The sequence below is a fragment of the Heterodontus francisci genome, chromosome 1 (genome assembly GCF_036365525.1).
Source record: "Heterodontus francisci isolate sHetFra1 chromosome 1, sHetFra1.hap1, whole genome shotgun sequence".
NCBI lineage: Eukaryota > Metazoa > Chordata > Chondrichthyes > Heterodontiformes > Heterodontidae > Heterodontus > Heterodontus francisci.
This window is the reverse complement of record NC_090371.1, coordinates 124541819-124566789: the sequence shown is the minus strand read 5'-3', so window position 1 is coordinate 124566789 and position 24971 is coordinate 124541819. Positions and strand designations below refer to the sequence as shown.

At 43.5% G+C, this 24971-nt stretch overlaps 1 protein-coding gene across 4 annotated transcripts in view; it reads right to left on the bottom strand.

Moving 5' to 3' along the window:
- Nucleotides 1–24971, bottom strand: part of scfd2 (sec1 family domain containing 2) — a 422892-nt gene that overhangs the window by 215153 nt on the left and 182768 nt on the right. For all 4 annotated transcript variants that reach the window (XM_068035388.1, XM_068035379.1, XM_068035369.1 and 1 more), the window contains exon 5: nt 9784–10033. In XM_068035388.1, the coding sequence (XP_067891489.1) occupies nt 9784–10033 (250 nt within the window). The remainder of the gene's footprint in view (nt 1–9783; nt 10034–24971) is intronic.

The window sequence follows — 24971 nt, the reverse complement described above, 5'->3', positions numbered from 1 at the left end:
CAAAGTGTATCACCTCACACTTTTCAGCGTTAAATTCCATCTGCCCATTTGACCATCCCGTCTACATCTTCCTGTAACCCGACACTCAACCTCCCTGTTAACCACTCGGCCAAGCTTTGTGTCATCCGCGAACTTACTGATCCTACCCCCCACATAGTCATCTATGTCGTTTATATAAATGACAAACAATAGGGGACCCAGCACAGATCCCTGTGGTACGCCACTGGACACCAGTGGCTTCCAGTCACTAAAACAGCCGTCTGTCATCACACTCTGTCACCTACAGCTAAGCCAATTTGAATCCATCTTATCAAGTTACCCTGTATCCCATGTGCATTTGCTTTCTTGATAAGTCTCCCATGTGGGACCTTGTCAAAGACTTTGCTGAAATCCATGTAAACTACATCAACTGCACTACCCTCATCTACACACCTGGTCACATTCTCAAAAAATTCAATCAAATTTGTTAGGCATGACCTCCCTCTGACAAAGCCATGCTGACTATTCCTAATCAAATTTTGCCTCACCAAGTGGAGATAGATTGTCTCCTTCAGAATTTTCTCCAATAGTTTCCCTACCACTGACGTGAGACTCACTGGTCTGTAGTTCCCTGGCTTATCTCTACAACCTTTCTTAAATAGTTGAACCACATTAGCTGTTCTCCAGTCCTCTGGCACCTCCCCCGTGGCCAGAGAGGAATTAAAAATTTGGGTCAGAGCCCCTGCAATCTCCACCCTCGCCTCCCACAGCATCCTGGGACACAAATCGTCCGGAACTGGAGATTTGTCCACTTTTAAGCCTGTCAAAACCTCCAATACCTTGTCACTCCCTATGACAATTTGCTCAAGAACCTCATAGCCTCTCCATATAGTCATCCTCATTTTCTTGGGTGAAGTCGGATGTGAAGTATTCGTTCAACACCCTACCAATGCCCTCTGGCTCCACCCACAGATTTCCCCCTTGGTCCCTAATGGGTCCTACTCTTTCCCTGGTTATCCTCTTCCCATTGATATACTTATAGAATATCTTGGGATTTTCCCTACTTTTACCAGTCAGAGCTTTCTCATATCCCTCTTTGCTCTCCTAATTGCTTTCTTAAGCTCCATCCTACACTTTCTGTACTCCACTAATGCTTCCATTGATTTGCTCTCCTTGTATTTGCTAAAAGTCTCTCTTTTCCTTCTCATCGTACCCTGAATGTTTCTGGTCATCCATGGTTCTCTGGGCTTGTTGCTCCTACCTATTACCCTTGAGGGAACATGTTGGGCCTGTACCCTCCCCATTTCCTTTTTGAATGCCCCCCCACTGTTCTTCTGTAGATTTCCCGACAAGTAGCTCTTTCCAGTCTACCTCGGCCAGATCCTGCCTTATTTTACTAAAATTCGCTCTCCCCCAATCCAAAACCTTTTTTTGCAACTTGTCTATTTCTTTCTCCATAACAAGCTTAAATTGTACCATGTTGTGGTCGCTATCACCAAAATGCTCCCCCACCAACACAACAACCACCTAGAACTAGAACTAGAACATTACAGCGCAGTACAGGCCCTTCGGCCCTCGATGTTGCGCCGACCTGTGAAACCATCTGACCTACACTATTCCATTTTCATCCATATGTCTATCCAATGACCACTTAAATGCCCTTCAAGTTGGCGAGTCTACTACTGTTGCAGGCAGGGCATTCCACGTCCCTACTACTCTCTGAGTAAAGAAACTACCTCTGACATCTGTCCTATGTCTATCACCCCTCAACTTAAAGCTATGTCCCCTCGTGTTTGCCATCACCATCCGAGGAAAAAGACTCTCACTGTCCACCCTATCTAACCCTCTGATTATCTTATATGTCTCGATTCAGTCACCTCTCCTCCTCCTTCTCTCCAACGAAAACAACCTCAAGTCCCTCAGCCTTTCCTCGTAAGACCTTCCCTCCACACCAGGCAACATCCTAGTAAATCTCCTCTGCACCCTTTCCATAGCTTCCACATCCTTCCTATAATGCGGTGACCAGAACTGCACGCAATACTCCAGGTGCGGTCTCACCAGAGTTTTGTACAGCTGCAGCATGACCTCGTGGCTCCGAAACTCGATCCCCCTACTAATAAAAGCTAACACACCAGATGCCTTCTTAACAGCCCTATTAACCTGGGTAGCAACCTTCAGGGATTTATGCACCTGGACACCAAGATCTCTCTGTTCATCTACACTACCAAGAATCTTCCCATTAGCCCAGTACTCTGCATTCCTGTTACTCCTTCCTGTCCGGCTTCATTCCCCAGAAGGTCCAGCACTGCACCCTCCCTTGTTGGATCCTCTAGATATTGAGCTAAAAAGTTCTCCTGTATACATTTTAAGAACTCCACTCCATCTAAGCCCTTAACACGATGACTATCCCAATTAATGTTGGGAAAGTTGAAATCACCTAATATAATTACCCTATTATTATTTTTACACACCTCTGCAAACTGCGCACATATTTGCTCCTCAATTTCCCGCTGACTATCTGGGGGTCTATAATAAACACCTAGCAATGTGCCTGTCCCTTTTTTATTCCTAAACTCTACCCATAAAGCTTCGTTTGATGCCCCCTCCAAGACATCATCTCTCCTTACTCCAGTAACTGACTCCTTAACTAATATTGCAATGCCCCCTCCTCTGTTACCCCCTCCTCTGTCTCGCCTGAAGATTCTATATCCCAGGATATTGAGCTGCCAATCCTGCCCCTCCCTCAACCACGTCTCCTTGATGGCTACTATATCACAATTCCACTTGTCAATCATTGCCCTTAACTCATCCGTTTTACCTGTAATACTCGTGGCATTAAAGTAGAGGCCATCCATCCTGGTCTTACTCCCTTGAAATTTACTTCCACTGTATTCCCTCTGACTTGTTTGCTTTCCTGTGTTTAGCTGTGTCCCTATTCTGCTGGACAAATTGATTTTTCTCAATCTACCCTATTAAATCCATTAATCATCTTAAACATCACAATGAGATCATCCCTTAATCTTCTATACACAAAAATGCAAAAAATAGCACAGATCCTGGCAAATGAGAAAGATTCACAAGTACAGCAAAGGGTGATAAAACAGATAGTAAGAGCTACAAAAAGGGACTGTGAAAAGAAATTTGCAAGTGATGTCAAAACAAACAGAATTTTTTTTCTATTCGGAAAAAGGATGGTCAAGAGCAATGTGGGCTCTTGACAACTGATAACGGTGATACTTTCAATGAAAATAAGGAAATGCTGGATGTGTTGAATAATTACTTTGCATCAGTGTTTACAGTAGAGGAAAAAGTCAGCATGCTGGAAACCCCAAGGAATCCAATACTGAATCGGGGACAGGGACTCACTAAAATTAACGTAAGCAAAATAACAGTAATGAAGAAAATAATGGCACTAGAGAACAACAAATCCCCAGGACCAGATGGTTTCCATCCCAGGGTCAAAACACAATTCATCAGAGTTAGCATGGTATATGAAGGGTAAGTCATGTTTGACTAATTTGCTAGAGTTCTTTGAAGATGCAACAAGTAAAGTGGATAATGGGGATCCTGTAGATGTAGTATACCTGGACTTCCAGAAGGCATTTGATAAGGTGCCGCACAAAAGGTTAATACACAAGATAAGATCACATGAGGTTAGGGGCAATTTATTAGCTTGGATAGAGGATTGGCTAACCAACAGAAAACTGAGAGTCAGGATAAATGGGTCTTTTTCTGGTTGGCAAGATGTAACTAGTGGGGTGCCACAGGGTTCGGTCCTTGGGCCCCAACTATTTACAATCTATATTAACAACTTGGATGCAGGGATAGAAGGTACTATAGCCAAATTTGCAGATGACATTAAAATAGGTGGGATAGTAAGTTGCAATAAAGAAATAAGAAATTTACAAATGGATATGGATAGGTTAGGTGAATGGGCCAAAATTTGGCAGATGGAGTTTAACGTGGATAAGTGTGAGGTTATCCATTTTGGTCAGAAGAATAGAAAGGCAAATTATGATTTAAATGGAGACAAACTTCAAACTGCTTTGGTGCAGAGGGATCTGGGTGTCCTCGTGCATGAATCGCAGAAAACTAGTGTGCAGATGCAGCTGGTAATAAGGAAGGCAAATGGAATTTTGGCATTTATGGCTAAAGGAATAGAGTATAAAAGTAGGGAAGTGTTGCTGCAACTGTACAAGCCATTAAGTGAGACCGCACTTGGAGTATTGCGTACAGTTTTGGTCCCCTTACTTGAGGAGGGATGTAGTTGCATTGGAGGCAGTTCAGAGGAGGTTCACTAGATTGATGCCAGAGATGAAGGGTTTGTCTTATGAAGAGAGATTGAGCAGTTTAGGCCTTTACTCTCTAGAGTTTAGAAGAATGAGAGGAGATCTAATTGAGATATATAAGATGATTAAGGGGATTGACAAAGTAGACGTAGAGAGGATGTTTCCTCTGGTGGGGCAATCTAGTAAGAAAGGTCATAGTTTTAGGATAAGGGTTAGCAGATTTAAAACAGAGATGAGGAGAAATTACTTCTCTGAAAGGGTCGTGAGTCTGTGGAATTCACTACCCCAGAGTGCGGTGGATGCCGGGACATTGAGTAAATTTAAGGAGGAGATAAACAGATTTTTAATTAGTAAGGGGTTGAAGGGTTATGGAGAATGGGCAGGAAAGTGGAGTCGAGGCCGAGATGAGATCGGCCATGATCGTATTGAATGGCAAAGCAGACTCGAGGGCCTGAAATGCCTACTCCTGCTTCTAGTTCTTTTGTTTTAAAGAAGCAGGTGACAACACGGCAGATGCCCTAACTATAATCTTTCAAATTTCTCTTGATTTGGGAACCTTTAGATTGGAAAATTGTGCATGTCACTCTGCTATTTAAGGAAGATGAGGGAAGAAAACCAGGGGATTGTAGACTAGTCAGCCAAACATCTGTTGTTGGGAAATTACTAGATTCTATGATGTCTGAACACCTTGAAAATTTTCGGTTGATCAGAAAGAGCCAGCATGGATTTGTAAAGCGTAGATCATGCCTGACAAACCTGAATATGTTTTTGAAGAGGTGACTAAAGTAGTGATCAGGGGAATGCCTATGAATGTTAATAAGATGGGCTTCCAGAAGGCAGTTGATTAACATAACAGAGTGCTAGCCCATGGAATTGATGGTAAAGCCTGGTTAGGAAATTGGCTGAGTGGCAGGAAACAGAGAATAGGGATAATGGGCAGGTATTCTAATTGGCAGAATGTGACTAGTGGTGTCCCACAAGGATCAGTAGTGGGGCCTTAACTATTGCATTTATTAACAAAGTGATTCCTGTGTCGGGTTCGGGTCGGGTCACTCTTCTGGGTCCGGCATTCGGGCTCAGGGTGGGTCGGGCCGGGTCGGAGACACTCTATCACCACCTCCGGTACATGGCTCCAATCTCAACGTACTTTTTTTTAACAACCTTTCAAGTAAAGTTACAGTTTTGTTGCTTATCTGCACAAGCTTAAAAAGTGAAAACGGAAGGTAGGTTAATATTAATTTTCACTTAATTCCCTTCACAACAAAATATGTTTTTGTTTGGATTGTCATCCTTCCAGGATTGTCCTGAAGTCTTGAGGAATTAAAGATTAATCTCCAGGGCACTGCTACAAGCAGCATGGGAGAAAAATCAGGGTTTTAAAATAAATTGTGTTGTGATTAAAAAAAAAATTCTTTAAATATACATTTTGGTAGGAAGGATAAGGAAAGACAATATCGATAGACAAATCCCTGGGATGGCGGATCGTCTTATGAGGAGAGATTGAGGAAACTGGGACTGTATTCTCTAGAGGTTCGAAGAATGAGAGGTGATCTTATCTCACTGAAACTTACAAAATTATTACTGGACATGATGGGGTGGATGTAGATAGGATATATCCCCTGGCTGGTGAGTCTCGAACCAGGGGACATAATCTCCGAAAAAGGGGTATGCGATTTAAGACTGAGATGTGACTGACTGAATTTCTTCACTCAGGGTGGTGAATCTGAGCATTCCGGGGGTCGGGTCGGGTCGGGTCGGGCGCAGGAAAAAATGTAAGGACTCGGGCTGGGTCGGGCTCGGGTCGGATGTGGTTCTGTCGGGCTCGGGTCAGGTTTCATTTGCAGACCCGAGCCAGCCTTTAGTCAAAGGAACTTAATTGGTTGTGAAGCACTTTGAAACATCAGAAGTCACAAAAGGTGCTATATAAATGCAAGTCTGTCTTTGTTTATAAAAAAAGTCAAACTCTACGACTTACAATGCAAACTAGGGTTGCCAACTCTGATGAACATATTCCTGGAGGTTTCATCAAATGAGCCCCCACCTCCAGACACCCCATCCCTTCCCCACACTCCTGCTACTGGTTGCCAGACATGTATTCTCGTGGCGCACTACATTCCTTCGCCAATTGAGAAACTAACATTATTCATTATCTGATTGGATGACTCTTGACTAATCAAAAAGCCTTCTGTCCCATTTCTAATATTTCTATTAAGTAATAGAATCATACAATGGTTACAGCACAGAAGGAGGCCAAGTGGCCTGTCATATCCTTGCTGGCTCTCTGCAAAAGCAACTCAGCTCGTCCCACTCCCCCGACCTTTGCCCCATAGCCTGCAAAAATTTACTCTTCAAATAATTATATAATTCTCTTTTGAAGCCACGATTGAATCTGCCTCCACCATACTTTCATGCAATGCATTTCAGATCCTAAACAATCGCTGAATAAAAAAGTTTTTCCTCATGTCACCTTTGGTTCTTTTGCCATTCACCTTAAATCTGTGTCCTCTGGATCTCAAACCTTTCTCCAATGGGAACAGTTTCTCCCTTTCTACTCTGTCCAGACCCCTCACGATTTTGTGTACCTCTATCAAATCACCTCTCAACCTTCTCTTCTCTGAGAACAGCCCCAGCTTCTCCAGTCTATCCATGTAACCGAGGTCCGTCACCCTGGAACCATTCTCATAAACCTTTTCTGCACCCTCTCTAATGTCTTCATATCCTCCCTAAAGTGCATCACCCAGAATTGAACACAGTACTCTAGTTGAGGCCGAACCAGTGTTTTATAAAGGTTCACCATAACTTCCTTGCTTTTGTACTCTGTGCACCTATTTATAAAGCCCAGAATCCAGTTTGCCTTATTAACAGCTTTCTCCACCTACCATGCCACCTTCAACGATTTGTGCACATAAACCCACAGGTCCCTCTGCTCCTGCACCCCCTTTAGAATTGTAAACTTTAATTGAGGAACATAGAATAGGAACAGAGAAACAGGAGTAAGCCACTCAGACCATCGAGCCTGCTCCACCATTCAATTAGATCATGACTGATCATCTACCTCAACGCTGCTATCCCATATCCCTTGATGTCATTAGTATCCAGACATCTATCAATTTCTGTCTTGAACATGCTCATTGATTGAGCTTACACAACTCTCTGGGGCAGATACTTCCAAAGATTCACCACCCTGAGTGAAGAAATTCAGTCAGTCGCATCTCAGTCTTAAATCGCATACCCCTTTTTCGGAGATTATGTCCCCTGGTTCGAGACTCACCAGCCAGGGGAAATATCCTATCTACATCCACCCCATCATGTCCTGTAATAATTTTGTAAGTTTCAGTGAGATAAGATCACCTCTCATTCTTCGAACCTCTAGAGAATACAGTCCCAGTTTCCTCAATCTCTCCTCATAAGACGATCCGCCATCCCAGGGATTTGTCTATCGATATTGTCTTTCCTTATCCTTCCTACCAAAATGTATATTTAAAGAATTTTTTTTTTAATCACAACACAATTTATTTTAAAACCCTGATTTTTCTCCCATGCTGCTTGTAGCAGTGCCCTGGAGATTAATCTTTAATTCCTCAAGACTTCAGGACAATCCTGGAAGGATGACAATCCAAACAAAAACATATTTTGTTGTGAAGGGAATTAAGTGAAAATTAATATTCGCTAACAGATTAAAAGTCAAATGAGAAAATCTGTGTTTCCCCCTTCACATGAACTTGTACTGTATTACAAGTTGTGATTTCTGCGTAGTAGCAAAACATTTAATGTTCATTGTTAAGTGCTGTTTACATGCTTGTATTACTACTTAGTAAAGTGAGCTTAAAAGATGAACAATTGACTCATTAAACTATCTCCAACAAAGAATGAGCCTCAGGGTCAGTACAGCAACACCAGAATATGAAGCAACATGCAGCGAATACTGAAGAATGTTAGGATTAAATAGAAAAGGCAGTGAGAAAACTCAGTTAGCAAAAGGTTGTTATCTGATGGGAGTAATCTTTGCCCTAATGCAGTTGTCTTTTGGTGAAAAAGTAACTTTAGGAAGGAAAGGTGCCTGCTGTTAGAGGAAAGCCAGCAGGATCATGAGTTTATTCCCACAATGAAAAGATATGAACATAGTAAAAGTCACCAGCTCATGTACTATTTGACTATCAACATAACAGCCACTGAAATTATGTGTTTAAGATAATTATAAATAATGCTAATAGTAATCTATGTCCCAAAGACTGTAATATTTTCAGAATCTTAAAGAGGAACAGTTATTTTTAATTTTTATTTGATGGTAAATACTATATAGGGAGAGATCTCCAATTATCTATTGGTGTCAGCAATTACACCATGTTTAACACTTTCAAATTGATGATTAAAGGTACCCTTGAGCAAACATATTGTGCAGATCTCCCCCTCACATTAAGTTTGACTTCAGTGATGTTCTGAATGGGGAATACTGCTCACAATTCATTGCATCTGTTCTTCATGTCACTACAGGGGGAGCTGTACATAAAGGGGAGCTGTACATAAAGGGTTGCTTCAAACCAGCTACTCTACAAGGTAACGGAGACACACTAAAACATATACAGAGAACCTCTATTATAACATCTAGGTTGATGGGACAATTTCAGCAGAGTATATTTCCCCTTTATACCTGTTAGTGGCAGTGCTTAAACTTCTCTTTCAGAAGAAAACAGGTTTCTTTGATGTTCTTTACTTCAGCTCAATATTTTTTCAGATATTTAAACCAAACTTTCAGAAATTATGCTCCTTCAATCTGGAATTCTCTTCCTAAAAGTCTTCCCTTACCCTTTGGTCACTTCTCCAAACTCTTCTCTCAATTCTACTCGGCATCTACTCCACTCCCACCCCAGTCCCCTTTTTTGAAGTGTGCAAGCAGGGCAATAAAAATATTGTGGAAGAAGCATCCAGACTAGCTTGTCTAATTATCAGTTAATAGTTCTACATAAGGATGTGGAAAACAATCTTGCAATGGTGGATGATTAAAGACATACTGTAATCTTTAAGTTTCTGTTACTTCCAAAACAGAAATATTGTTCAAAAATAAAGTAGTGCAGCTCACAAAGTAATCCCGATACGTTGTTTTTTTCTGGGTTCACTAATGTATCTATAGATAGCATTACACAAATGTGAAGGAGCAATACAAATTTAAAACATTTTCAGCTACCCTTTTATTTAAAAAAGTTTCTATTTATTTTTCTGCTTCCCAGTCATCCCTGCTCCTTTTCCCTCATCCATGCTCTTCTTGTTGAGAGGACAGAATTAATTCTCAGAAGATAACTTTAATCTATGATGAGAGAATACTTGACCTCCCGTCAGTGTCATCCAAGTCCCATCTGACTTCACATCATTAAAGCATTTTGATCAAGATTCATGGAACTCTCCTCGGGAAGCCCAAGTGTAAACACCAATTAAACTGGGATTCTCTAGTTGGGATTTCAGTATAATAATCCTTTGAGCATTGATACTGGTAGCATACAGTGGAGTTCAAACCCACCTGTTATTTTCTGAAGTAGTTCAGATAAGTTCGGTTCATCACACAATGCCTGCAGAAAGGCTTTCTTGACCTCACGTTCAGCTTTATCCACCATGCTGTCCAACTTCAGCTCTCCAACGACAGAGTAGATGTAAACCAATAGAACAAGAATTTCTTCAGGGTTGTAATCAAAATAGTCTCTCTCCCCGTGGGACTTGATCATAGGCAGAAATTGAGTTAAAACTCGAGAAAAATCATAATCCCCAAGTGTCTAAAATAGAGAGAGATGTTTTCAATTTTAGTGCAAAAATATAGTGACTAAATTCAAGTATTTTTCAAGTTAGAATAAATTTCCTTAGGCAAAATGTTTCCATACATAATACCTAAAATTGCTCAAACATACTTCAAATTTTAAAGTAATGCCACCCAATATTAACAGCAATAAATATCTAGAAAACAGCTGTGAAGAAAATGAAGTACATATTTCAGATAAACTGAAATAAAATGACAGCTAAGATACATTAGGGGCATTTAAGCGACTCTTGGATAGGTACATGGATGATAGTAGAATGAAGGGTAGGTAGTTAGTTTGATCTTAGAGTAGGTTAAAGGTTCGGCACAACATCGTGGGCCAAAGAGCCTGTACTGTGCTGTACTGTTCTATGTTCTATATTTTGTAAAGTGAACAACATTCCATAAAGTTACAGATATGGGGTTGGGTTTCTTTCAATGACCAGGACATTTTTCAAGTGACTGTATTCTAACTGACTACAGTTACTAAATAAATACTAAATGCTGTACTAATATTCTAAGATACATGGGGGAGGGAGAATTACAATGCTATTAGGCAGGAACTGGGGAGCATAAATTGGGAACAGATGTTCTCAGGGAAATGCACGACAGAAATGTGGAGGTTGTTCAGGGAGCACTTGCTGCGACTGCTGGATAGGTTTGTCCCGATGAGGCAGGGAAGGGATGGTAGGGTGAAGGAACCTTGGATGACAAGAGATGTGGAACAGCTAGTCAAGAGGAAGAAGGAAGCTTACTTAAGGTTGAGGAAGCAAGGATCAGACAGGGCTCTAGAGGGTTACAAGGTAGCCAGGAAGGAACTGAAGAATGGACTTAGGAGAGCTAGAAGGGGACATGAAAAAGTCTTGGCGGGTAGGATTAAGGAAAATCCCAAGGCGTTCTACACTTATGTGAGGAACAAGAGGATGGCCAGAGTGAGGGTAGGGCCGATCAGGGATAGTGGAGGGAACTTGTGCCTGGAGTCGGAGGAGGTAGGGGAGGTCCTAAATGAATACTTTGCTTCAGTATTCACTAGTGAGAGGGACCTGGTCGTTTGTGAGGACAGCGTGGAACAGGCTGATATGCTTAAACAGGTTGAGGTTAAGAGGGAGGATGTGCTGGAAATTTTGAATGATAGGAGGATAGATAAGTCCCCGGGGCCAGACGGGAAATACCCAAGGATATTACGGGAAGCGAGGGAAGAGATTGCTGCGCCTTTGGCGATGATCTTTGAGTCTTCACTGTCCACTGGAGTAGTGCCGGATGATTGGAGGGTGGCAAATGTTGTTCCCTTGTTCAAGAAAGGGAATAGGGATAACCCTGGGAATTATAGACCAGTCAGTCTTACGTCGGTAGTGGGCAAATTATTGGAGAGGATTCTGAAAGACAGGATTTATGATTATTTGGAAAAGCATGGTTTGATTAGAGACAGTCAGCATGGCTTTGTAAGGGGCAGGTCATGCCTCACAAGCCTTATTGAATTCTTTGAGGATGTGACAAAACACATTGATGAAGGAAGAGCAGTGGATGTGGTGTATATGGATTTTAGCAAGGCGTTTGATAAGGTTCCCCATGGTAGGCTCATTCAGAAAGTAAGGAGGCATGGGATTCAGGGAAAGTTGGCTGTCTGGATACAAAATTGGCTGGCCCATAGAAGTCAGAGGGTGGTAGTAGATGGAAAGTATTCAGCATGGAGCTCGGTGACCAGTGGTGTTCCACAAGGATCTGTTCTGGGACCTCTGCTCTTTGTGATTTTTATAAATGACTTGGATGAGGAAGTGGAAGGCTGGGTTAGCAAGTTTGCCGATGACACGAAGGTTGCTGGAGTTGTGGATAGTGTGGAAGGCTGTTATAGGTTGCAACGGGACATTGACAGGATGCAGAGCTGGGCTGAGAATTGGCAGATGGAGTTCAACCTGGAAAAGTGTGAAGTGATTCATTTTGGAAGGTCGAATTTGAATGCGGAATACAGGCTTAAAGACAGGATTCTTGGTAGTGTGGAGGAACAGAGGGATCTTGGGGTCCATGTCCATAGATCCCTCAAAGTTGCCACCCAAGTTGATAGGGTTGTTAAGAAGGCGTATGGTGTGTTGGCTTTCATTAACAGGGGGATTGAGTTTAAGAGCCGCGAGGTTATGCTGCAGCTCTATAAGGCCCTGGTTCGACCACACTTGGAATATTGTGTTCAGTTCTGGTCGCCTCATTATAGGAAGGATGTGGAAGCTTTAGAGAGGTTGCAGAGGAGATTTACCAGGATGCTGCCTGGACTGGAGGGCATGTCCTACGAAGAAAGATTGAGGGAGCTGGGGCTTTTCTCATTGGAGCGAAGAAGGATGAGAGGTGACTTGATAGAGGGGTACAAGATGATGAGAGGCATAGATAGAGTGGATAGCCAGAGACTTTTTCCCAGGGTGGAAAGGGCTATCACCAGGGGGCATAATTTTAAGATGATTGGAGGAAGGTTTCGGGGAGATGTCAGAGGTAGGTTCTTTACACAGAAAGTGGTGGGTGCGTGGAATGCGCTGCCAGCGGTGGTAGTAGAAGCAGATACATTAGGGGCATTTAAGCGACTCTTGGATAGGTACATGGATGATAGTAGAATGAAGGGTAGGTAGTTAGTTTGATTTTAGAGTAGGTTAAAGGTTCGGCACAACATCGTGGGCCGAAGGGCCTGTACTGTGCTGCACTGTTCCATCTATCTATTGAATCTTCTTTTCTTTTGGGCCTCCTTATCTCGAGAGACAATGGATACGCGCCTGGAGGTGGTCAGTGGTTTGTGAAGCAGCGCCTGGAGTGGCTATAAAGGCCAATTCTGGAGTGACAGGCTCTTCCACAGGTGCTGCAGAGAAATTTGTTTGTCGGGGCTGTTGCACAGTTGGCTCTCCCCTTGCGCCTCTGTCTTTTTTCCTGCCAACTACTAAGTCTCTTCGACTCGCCACAATTTAGCCCTGTCTTTATGGCTGCCCGCCAGCTCTGGCGAATGCTGGCAACTGACTCCCACGACTTGTGATCAATGTCACACGATTTCATGTCGCGTTTGCAGACGTCTTTACAGCGGAGACATGGACGGCCGGTGGGTCTGATACCAGTGGCGAGCTCGCTGTACAATGTGTCTTTGGGGATCCTGCCATCTTCCATGTGGCTCACATGGCCAAGCCATCTCAAGCGCCGCTGACTCAGTAGTGTGTATAAGCTGGGGGTGTTGGCCGCTTCAAGGACTTCTGTGTTGGAGATATAGTCCTGCCACCTGATGCCAAGTATTCTCCGAAGGCAGCGAAGATGGAATGAATTGAGACGTCGCTCTTGGCTGTCATACGTTGTCCAGGCCTCGCTGCCGTAGAGCAAGGTACTGAGGACACAGGCCTGATACACTCGGACTTTTGTGTTCCGTGTCAGTGCGCCATTTTCCCACACTCTCTTGGCCAGTCTGGACACAGCAGTGGAAGCCTTACCCATGCGCTTGTTGATTTCTGCATCTATTGAATACTGAGTTGCAATACTATATCATTCATAAGCATTATTTCAGTTGTCCACAGGATTACATCAGAAATTTCTGCATAAGTGACAAGAGAAGCAGTGACTGGGCTCGAGTGAATGTCACCTTCCTTGTGCCAGACAAACCATTATTTGCGAGTTTCTTCGCTTTTTCCAAAATACTTAGAAACAGGAAATTTAATTGTCAAAGCTTTATTTCGGACAAGACCCTCTTTCATTCTGTATGCAAATTCAGCAACAGTTTCTCTTTTGAGGTCAGGCTTGAAAGATCTTTTTTGTATTAAACATTTAGAAAGTGCAGAAACTGGAGCAGTTCATGAAGCAGTTTTTATTTCTTTCAGGGAATTTATATTTTTAAAGATACTATAATTGAGCAACTCATTAATAGTGCCCTTCGTGCTTCAAGGCAGAATTTAAAGGCAGGAACCAGTTGACAATGGAGAAAGCTGTGGAAGAGTACACCAAAGTCCAAAAAGTGTTGCGGATGGTTCAGGGGAGTGAGAACACATTAGGAATCACTGGGAAAATTTCAGTAAACTGGAAAAATGGCACCCTTTTTCATAAAGGGTGATAAAGCAGACTACAGGTTAATTTGTAAAACTTCCATTTCCAGTAAATTAAAGGAACTGAATATTGGAGGTGAGCAATATTTGTACACTAACAACCTAACAAAAGTCAGCATATAGATTCAGTGGGGAAGATCATGCAAAAATAACCTCCTCAACGTCTGTGAGGAAACGTCTTAGTTAACTGTAGAAAGCCCTATGACATGATATATACAGACTTCCAAAACATATTTGACATGAAAAAGGGTATTAGTTAAACTCAAGGCTACAGGGATTCAGGATAGGCTTTAGGAATTTATAAGAAATTAGTAGATGGGTGGGAAACAACAAGTATATGCTAGAGCAGTTATACTGGGTTGGGTAGAGTTGGATGCCCCATGGCTAACTGTTTGGACCACTGTTATTTCTAGTTCACATGAATAACAAATTCAGGAACTCAAGGAAAAATTATCGTATTTGCAGATGATACCAAAGGGAAAAATGTAGCGGATTCAGAGAAAGAAGCTCAGAAATTACAGAATGAGTTGGATAGAAAATGTAAGCAGACAGGTGAAAATTAATGCATATTGTTAAGGTCAAATGAGGAGGGGGTCAAAGGGCTTCCCTCTTTTCCCTCTCCTTGTTTGACCATAACAAATTTAATTCTTTCTGAAATTCTTTCATAAGTTCTGATGAAGGGTCACTGACCTGAAACGTGAACTCTGCTTCTCTCTTCACAGATGCTGCCAGGCCTGCTGAGCATTTCCAGCATTTCTTGTTTTTATTTTATATTATTATTAATTGTTTCTTGACGTGGATGTACTGGCCAATTCAGTAGGTGTTTAATTACTTACTTGCTACAATCATAACAAGAATCAATCGGACAGGTTTTCTTGAGTTAACAAAGAGGTTAACTTTATTGTATTGAAACTGACTAATAAAAATAATAAACAACACGCCAACTTACATTCACACACACACAATTAGGTTACAGAGCGGGGAAAGGTAGATTTGTTGAGTTAGGGTCCATAGAAAAAAGGGTTATACATTCTGTAGCATTTGGTGATTTGGCTGGCTTCCAGCTGAATTTGGTGGTCCTGAGGCTTTTAGTTTAAAAAGGTATGTGACTGGCTCAGTGGGTCTCTTGGGGACAGCGATGCAGATGAATTCCTCCAATGGGGTTTCTGATAGTAGCCGGAGTATGCAAAGGTGGTCAGTCAACAGGCAGGATTTGAAAGCTTTCAAGCTAGAACGGAGAGGGAGAGAGAGAGAAAGACTCCCACGTGTCAGAGTCCAGTTGCCTCTCCTCTCTCTGCTGCAGAAAGACACAAGCTTAAAACCACAGATGGGGAGGGGCTTGTCACATGACAGTCACTCAGTCATTCAAGCATAACAATAGTATTTTTCTCTTGCTGAAAAGAAAAACAACAAGCAGTTCCCTTAAACTTCCTGGGTCTTGGTTCTTGCTGGGGTATGAGCAGACATTTTGTCTTCCTCCTCACAGCACTGCAGAGTAGGATACAGTGTTGCAAATTAGGTGGCCATCTTAAGCTGCCAGTCAAGTCATCCTTGTAGCGTTACTTTTTTAAATGTCTTTTAAAAATATATAAATTCAGATCTCCAGTCAGTGGATCAAAGAAATTTGTCAACAAAGCTCATTGGCATAACAATACAAATGTAAAGCAATGCAGAAAGGAAGAAAAGTAATAACACACTCCAATAATGGTGCTGAAATGGTCATGGATGAAATCAAAAGTGACCCAGTAGTTTAAGCGGACTTGACACTCAACAAGTTGTACCAATACAAAGTAACATCCAACAAAGCAGTGAACTACATTGCCTGAGTAGTTGAATACATGCCAGAGGAAGTCCTGATAAAACTGTAAAAGTGTTCTAGTCAGTCCAGTTTTAAAAGCCAAAATAAAGAGTAAATTTCAAGTGCAAGAAATGTTCCATAAAACAGCCACAAAACTGATCCTTAACACTGAATACAGAAACCTAAACTTTCCTTATGGAACAGAGCATTGTACAGGTAATCTTAAAGTAGCTATGAGGAGAGGTTGGAAAAACTCGGATTGTTTTCACTGGAACGACGGAGGTGGAGGGGCGACATGATAGAGGTTTACAAAGTTATGAGCGGCATGGACAGAGTGGATAGTCAGAAGCTTTTTCCCAGGGTGGAAGAGTCAGTTACTAGGGGACATAGGTTTAAGGTGCGAGGGGCAAAGTTTAGAGGGGATGTGCGAGGCAAGTTTTTTACACAGTGGGTGGTGAGTCCCTGGAACTTGCTGCCAGGGGAGGTGGTGGAAGCAGATACGATAGTGACGTTTAAGAGACATCTTGACAAATACATGAATAGCAAGGGAATAGAGGGATATGGGCCCCGGAAGTGCAGAAGGTGTTAGTTTAGGCAGGCAACAAGATCGGCGCAGGCTTGGAGGGCCGAATGGCCTGTTCCTGTGCTGTACTGTTCTTTGTTCTAGTGTTCTGATAATTAATATTAACTTTTTCATATCGCCAACAACCTTTTATACCACGAAGACCACCTCTCCAAAATATTACTTGAAGTTTATTAATTGTTACTAGTTTTAAAGCTGAGTATAGACCACAGAAACATATGTTACATCCAATGTCCAAGACACCATCACCACCATTCCCAGGTATGTCTTGTCCCATCGGCAGAACAGAAGAGGTGGCAGCAGAGTGGTATACAGTCGAGAGGGAGCTGCTTTAGGAGTCCTCAACATTGACTCCGGACCCCATGAAGTCTCATGGAATTAGGTCAAGGGCAAGGAAAACTCCTGCTGATTACGACCTACACCCTCCCTCAGTTGATGAATCAGTACGCCTGCATGTTGAACACCAATTGGAAGAGGCATGGAGGGTGGCAAGGCCACAGAACGCACTCTGGATGGGGGACTTCAAATGTCCATTACCAAGAATGCCTCAGTAGCAGCAGTACTGATCGAACTGGCCAAGTCCTTAAGAACTGCGCCTGTGGCAGGTGGTAAGGGAACCAAGAGGGGAAAATCTACTGGACCTTGCGCTCACCAATCTACCTGTTGCAGACGCATCTTTCCATGACAGTATTGGTAGTGCCACAGGACATGCGCGATGCCAATATCATCACCCTCTATAGGAACAAGGGTGACCGCGGTGACTGCAACAACTACCGTGGAATCTCCCGGCTCAGCATTGTGGGGAAAGTCTTCACTCGAGTCATTTTAAACAGACTCCAGAAGCTGGCTGAGCGTGTCTACCCTGAGGCTTTCGAGCAGAGAGCTCCACCATTGACGTGCTGTTCTCCCTTCGCCAGCTACAGGAGAAATGCCATGAACAACAGAGGCCCCTCTACGTTGCTTTCATTGATCTCACCAAAGCCTTTGACCTCGTCAGCAGACGTGATCTCTTCAGACTACTAGAAAAGATTGGATGTCCACCAAAGCTACTAAGTATCATCACCTCATTCCATGACAATATGAAAGGCACAATTCAGCATAGCGGTGCCTCATCAGACCCCTTTCCTATCCTGAGTGGCGTGAAACAGGGCTGTGTTCTCGCACCTACACTGTTTGGGATCTTCTTCTCCCTGCTGCTCTCACATGAGTTCAACTCTTCAGAAGAAGGAATTTTCCTCCACACAAGATCAGATGGCAGGTTGTTCAACCTTGCCCATCTTAAAGCGAAGACCAAAGTATGGAAGGTCCTCATCAGGGAACTCCTCTTTGCTGACGATGCTGCATTAACATCCCACACAGAAGAGTGTCTGCAGAGACTCATCGACAGGATTGCGGCTGCCTGCAACGAATTTGACCTAACAATCAGCCTCAAGAAAACGATCATGGGACAGGACGTCACAAATGCTCCATCCATCAATATTGGCGACCACGCTCTGGAAGTGGTTCAAGAGTTCACCTACCTAGGCTCAACTATCACCAGTAACGTGTCTCTGCAGAAATCAACAAGCGCGTGGGAAAGGCGTCCGCTGCTATGTCCAGACTGGCCAAGGGAGTGTGGGGAAATGGCGCACTGACACGGAACACAAAAGTACCAGTATATCAAGCCTGTGTCCTCAGTACCTTGCTCTACGGCAGCGAGGCCTGGGCAACGTATGTCAGCCAAGAGCGACGTCTCAATTCATTCCATCTTCGCTGCCTCCGGAGAATACTTGGCATCAGGTGGCAGGACCGTATCTCTAATGCAGAAGTCCTCAATGCGGCCAACGTCCTCAGCATATATACCCTACTGAGCCAGCGGCGCTTGAGACGGCTTGGCCATGTGAGCCACATGGAAGATGGAAGATGGCAGGATCCTCAACGACACATTGTACAGCGAGCTCGTCACTGGTATCAGACCCACCGGCCGTCCATGTCTCTGCTTTAAAGACGTCTACAAATGCGACATGAAGTCCTGTGACATTGACCACAAGTCGTGGGAGTCAGTTGCCAGTGATCGCCAGAGCTGGCGGACAGCCATAAAGGCGGGGCTAAAGAATGGCGCGTCGAAGAGACTTGGCTGTTGGCAGGAAAAGAGACAGAAGTGCAAGCAGAGAGCCAACTGTGTAACAGCCCCGACAACCAATCTGGTCTGCAGCACCTGTGGAAGGGTCTGTCACTCTAGAATTGGCCTTTATAGCCGCTCCAGGCGCTGTTCCACAAACCACTGACCACCTCTAGGCGCTTACCCGTTGTCTCTCACGATAAGGAGGCCAAACAGAGAGAGACCACCACACAACCTTGCGAAAACGAAGTCCCATCTTCACACTGAGGAAACCCTCCATCATGTTGTGTGGCACTATCGCCATGCTAAATCGGATAGATTCAGAACAGATCTGCTAGCTCAATTCTGTGCATCCAAGAGGCGCTGTGGACCATCAGCAACAACAGGATTATATTCAAGCACAATCTGTAACTTCATGGCCTGGCATATCCACCACACTACCATTACCATCAAGCCAGGGGACCAACCTGGTTCAATGAAGAATGCAGGAGGGCATGCCAGGAGAAGCACCAGACATACCTAAAAATGAGGGGTCAGCCTGGTGAAGCTACTTTCATTCCAAACAGCGGAAGCAGCATACGATAGACAGAGTTAAGTGATCCCACACCCAACGAATCAAATTGGAGCTCTGCAGTCCTGCAACATCCAGCCGTGAATGGTGGTGAACAATTAAACAACTAACTGGAGGAAGAGGTTCCACAAACATCCTCTTCCTCAATGATGGAACAGCCCAGCATCTCAGTGCAAAAGATAAGGCTGAAGCATTCACAGGCATCTTCAGCCAGAAGTGCAGAGTGGATGATCCATCTCAGCCTCCTCCTGAGATCCCCAGCATCACAGATGGTAGACTTCAGCCAATCCAATTCACTCCACATGATATCAAGAAACAGCTGAATGCAATGGATACTGCAAAGGTTATGGGCCCTGACAACATCTCGGCTGCAGTACTTAAGAATTGTGCTGCAGTATTAGCCATGCCCCTAGTCAAGCGATTTTATTAACACTGGCATTAACCCGGCAATGTGGCAAATTGCCCAGGTATGCCCTGTCTACAAAAAGCAAGACAAATCCAATCTGGCCAAATACCACCCCAGCAATATACTCCCGATCATCAGTAAAGTGATGGAAGATGTCGTCAACAGTGCTATCAAGCAGCACTTAACAGCAATAATCTGCTCAGTGACGCTCAGTTTGGGTTTCACCAGGACCACTTAGCCCCTGACCTCATTACAGCCTTGGTCCAAACATGGGCAAAAGAGCTGAACTCAAGAGGTGAGGTGAGAGTTATTGCCCTGGATATCAAGGCAGCATTTGACTGAGTATGGCATCAAGGAGCCCTAGCAAAACTGGAGTCAATGGGAATCGGGGGAAAGCTCTCCGTTGATTGGAGTCATACATAACACAAAGGAAGATGGTTGCAGTTATTGGAGAAAAATCATCTCAGCTCCAGGATATCTCAGGTGTTCCTCAGGGTAGTGTCCTAGGCCAGCTATCTTCAGTTGCTTCATTGATGACCTTCTCTCCATCATAAGGCCAGAGGTCAGGATGTTTGCTGATGATTGCCCAATGTTCAGTACCATTCGTGACTCCTCAGATGCTGAAGCAGTCCGTGTCCATATGCAGCAAGAGGCAATAACGATCTCCAACAAGGGAGAATCTCCCCATCTCCCCATGACATTCAATAGCATTACCATCGCTGAATCCCGAACTAACAACATCCTGGGCTTACCATTGACCAGAAACTGAACTGGACAAGCCACATAAATACTGTGGCTACAAGAGCAGGTCAGAGTCTGGGAATTGAGTGGCAAGTAAGCCACCTCCTATCTCCCAAAGCCTGTCCACCATCGACAAGGCACAAGTCAGGAGTGTGATGGAGTACTCTCCATTTGCCTGGCTCCAGTAACATTCAGGAAGCTCGTCACTATCCAGGACAAAGCAGCCCACTTGATCGGCACCCCATCCACATTAAATATTTACTCCCTCCATCACCGATGCACAGTGGCAGCAGTGTGTACCATCTGCAAGATGCACTGCAGAAATTCTCTATGCTTCCTTCGACAGCACCTTCCAAACCCGTGACCTCTTCCACCTAGAAGGACAAGGATAGCAGACACATGGAACATCACCACCTGCAAGCCCCCCCAAGCCAGACACCGTCCTGACTTGGAAACATATCACTGTTCCTTTACTGTTGCTGAATCAAAATCCTGGAATTCCCTTCCAAATAGCACCATGGGCATACCCACACCAGACAGACTGCAGCAGTTCAAGAAGGCAGCTCACCCCCACCTTCAAGGGCAATTAGGGATGGGGAACAAATTCTGGCCTTGCCAGCGATGCCCATATCCCATGAAAGAATTAAAAAAAAGATACTATGCATAATATGCCAATTGGTGTTGGATATCTGGTAATTAGTAGTACTGGATAAGGTAGCATGCTTTTATAGCACTGGGGAATGGTTTTGGCAGAACTTGGATCGGGTCTTGGAGTTTGGCAGCAATGCAATGGGGTTTTGCAACACACACAGGATCCTTTGTTACAGCATCACTGTGATCAGGGAACCTGAGATTCAGCAGAATTGAGGGTTGGGCTCACTGGTCGATTCCTAATGTCTCCCAGCAAACAGGGAAAGGGGAGAGCATGGGCATCCCAAGTCAAGAAAGGCTATCTACCTTTGGCTAGAGAAATGTTACTGATAATATCCGAAGAAATTGTGCAAATTGCGCAGACAACCGCTTGCAGTGTCACAGGTTTGTGCAAAAATAAGACATTGCTCAAGTCCAGACTTTCAGGAGGGGCTGAGGCCTACAAGCAAAAACCTTATGGAAGGCATTAAAAGGCAGAAAAAATGATGAGAGAATGCAGTCATGGTATTGCGGAATATGCATTTCTCCACTGTATTGCTTAAAACCTTATTTTGGAGGAGAAATAAGTCTTCTTACTCTTTGTCAAGATTGGCTGTCTGCTGAATTCCTTCAGTCCCAGCCTGGTGATTGTCATGTGTATTTTGTTTTTCTTTGATTTAAAAAAAAATATTAAATCACTCCAATGTTCTCCTTCTTAGCTCCTGAAGAAGTTGACTTATGCTGGAGGACTGTTCCAATGGCAACAGGCACTCTCCTGTATGTCATCCAGCTGACCATTCATCATGTGTGAACCTAAACAATGAATGACAGCATGCTAATTAGTAGCAGACCACAGTTAAGCCTAACCATGTCATCCGTACTTGCACACACTGATGCAGAGGTCACTGGGAATCCTGCCTAATAATATTTCCCTCCCTATTTCAGGCACGATCATGTCATTTTCAGCACTGAGACTGCTGCTCAGACTTAATCACTTTCCCCAAAGTAGCCATCAACACTACTCCAAATCCTGTGCTCCTTTCAAAATATTGGTTACAAATTTACTGAAGTTCAATATTGTTCAAAGGTCCAAAAAAGCGAGGCCATTTTATTTACTATTGTTGGAAAAGAACAGTTTTTCTCTAATGATTAAGGAAACCGAAACCTGGAGGTTTTAATTTCCAACTTAAGTCTATCATGCAAGCTTCATGATTCAAGCATTAATCTTCAGCTAAAATCAGTTCTTGTTTTTGGCCAATATTTGTGTCCATTATAATACTCCAAATATTCACTACTTTATTCACCATGAAAACAATGGCACATTAACTTCCACTCTCATAGTCCTACTTCAAGGAAAAGTACATGAATAACCAGCAGTAATAGGGAATTACGGACATGTTTACGAACATTACGAACAACGGACTGCCTTACAGCAGTCGTTGGGAAAATGCTAGAATCGATCCCAAAGGATGTGATAAATGAACACTTGGATAATAATAACGATTGGGGATAGTCAACCTGGATTTATGAATGGGAAATCATGTTTGACGAACCTGTTGGAGTTTTTTGAGGATGTAACTAACAGAATTGATAAAGGGGAGTCAGAGGACATGGTATACTAGTATTTTCAGAAGGCTTTTGATAAAGTGCCCCAAGGAAGTTGGATAGCAAAATTAAAGCACATGGGATAGGAGGCAATATACTGACATGGATTAAAGATTGGTTAACAGGCAGAAAGCAAAGAGTAGGAATAAATGGGTCATTCTCGCGTTGGCAGGCTGTGACTAGTAGGTATGGAGGGATCAGTGCTTGGGTCTCGGCTGTTCACAATATATATCAATGATTTAGACGTGGGGACCAAATGTAGTACATCCAAGTTTGCATATGACACAAAACTAGGTGGGAATGTGTGTAGTGAGGAAGATGTCGCAAACGCTAGTTAGGTGACAGCTGGAGTACTGTGTACAGTTCTGGGCACCACACTATAGGAAGGATGTGATTGCACTGGAGAGGGTGCAGAGGAGCTTCACCAGGATGTTGCCTGGGCTGGAGCATTTCAGCTATGAAGAGAGATTAGAAAGCCTAGGGTTATTTTCCTTAGAGCAGAGAAGGCTGAGGGGGGACCTGATTGAGGTATACAAAATTATGAGGGGCATTGATAGGTTAGATAGGAAGAAACTTTTTCCCTCAGCAGAGGGGTCAATAACCATAAGCGCATGGTTGAAATGCAACAATTGTTTATCCCTGTCTGGCGCAAAAGTAAAACGGGGAAGGTAGCTAAACCATGGCTTACAACGGAAATTAGAGATAGCATTAGATCCAAGGAAGAGGCATATAAATCTGCCAGAAAAAACAACACCCTGAGGATTGGGAGCAGTTTAGAATTCAGCAAAGGAGGACCAAGGGATTGATTAGGAAGGGGAAAATAGAGTACGAGAGCAAGCTTGTGGGGAACATAAAAACTGACTGTAAAAGTTTCTATAGGTATATGAAGAGAAAAAGATTGGTGAAGACAAATGTAGGTCCCTTACAGTCGGAAACAGGGCAATTTATCATGGGGAGTAAAGAAATGGCTGACCAACTAAATGCATACTTTGGTTCTGTCTTCACAAAGGAGGACACAAATATCATACCAGAAATGTTGGGGAACACAGGGCTTAGTGAGAGAGGAACTGAAGGAAATCAGTATTATTAGAGAAATGGTGTTGGGGAAATTGATGGGATTGAAGGCCGATAAATCCCCAGGGCCTGATGGTATGCATCCCAGAGTACTTAAGGAAGTGGCCCGAGAAATAGTGGATGCATTGGTTGTCATCTTCCAAGATTCTATAGACTCTGGAACAGTTCCTACAGATTGGAGGGTAGCTAATGTAACCCCACAGTTTAAAAAGGGAGGTAGAGAGAAAGCAAGGAATTATAGACCAGTCAGCCTGACATCAATAGTGGGGAAAATTCTAGAGTCCATTATCAAAGATTTTATAGTGGAGCACGTAGAGAACAGTGGTAGTATCAGGCAGAGTCAGCATGGATTTACGAAAGGGAAATCATGCTTGACGAATCTACTAGAATTCTTCGAGGATGTAACTAGTAGAGTTGATGAGGGGGAGCCAGTGGATGTGGTTTATTTGGACTTTCAGAAGGCTTTCAACAAAGTCCCGCATAAGAGATCAGCATGTAAAATTAAAGCACATGGGATTGGGGGTAGTGTATTGCGATGGATAGAAAACTGGTTGGCAGACAGGAAACAACGAGTAAGGCTAAATGGGTCTTTTTCCAAATGGCAGGCAGTGACTAGTGGGGTACCACAGGGATCGGTGCTAGGACCCCAGCTATTCACAATATATATTAATGATTTAGATGAGGGAATTATTATTAGATTATTATCTGAACAGCTATAAACTGAGAGAGAGGAATATGCAGTGAGACCTGGGTGTTCTCGTACACCAGCCGCTGAAGGTAAGCATGCAGGTGCAACAGGCGGTAAAAGGCCTTCATAGTGAGAGGATTAGAGTACAGGAGCAGGGATGTCTTGCTGCCATTATGCAGGGCCTTGGTGAGGCCACACCTGGAATATTGTGTGCAGTTTTGGTCTCCTTATCTGAGGAAGGATGTTCTTGCTATAGAGGGAAGGTTTACCAGACTGATTCCTGGGATGGCGGGACTGATGTATGAGGAGAGATTGAGTCGGTTAGGATTATATTTGTTGGAGTTCAGAAGAGTGAGGGGGGATCTCATAGAAACCTATCAAATTCTAACAGGACTTGACAGGGTAGATGCAGAAGGATGTTCCCGATGGTGGGGAGTCCAGAACCAGGGGTCATAGTCTCAGGATACGGGGTAAACCTTTCAGGACTGAGATGAGGAGAAATTGCTTCACCCAGAGAGTGGCGAGCCTGTGGAATTCGCTACCACAGAAAGCAGATGAGGCCAAAACATTGTATGTGTTCAAGAAAGAGTTAGATATAGCTCTTGGGTCTAAAGCGATCAAAGGGTATGGGGCGAAAGAGGGAACAGGTTACTGAGTTGGATGATC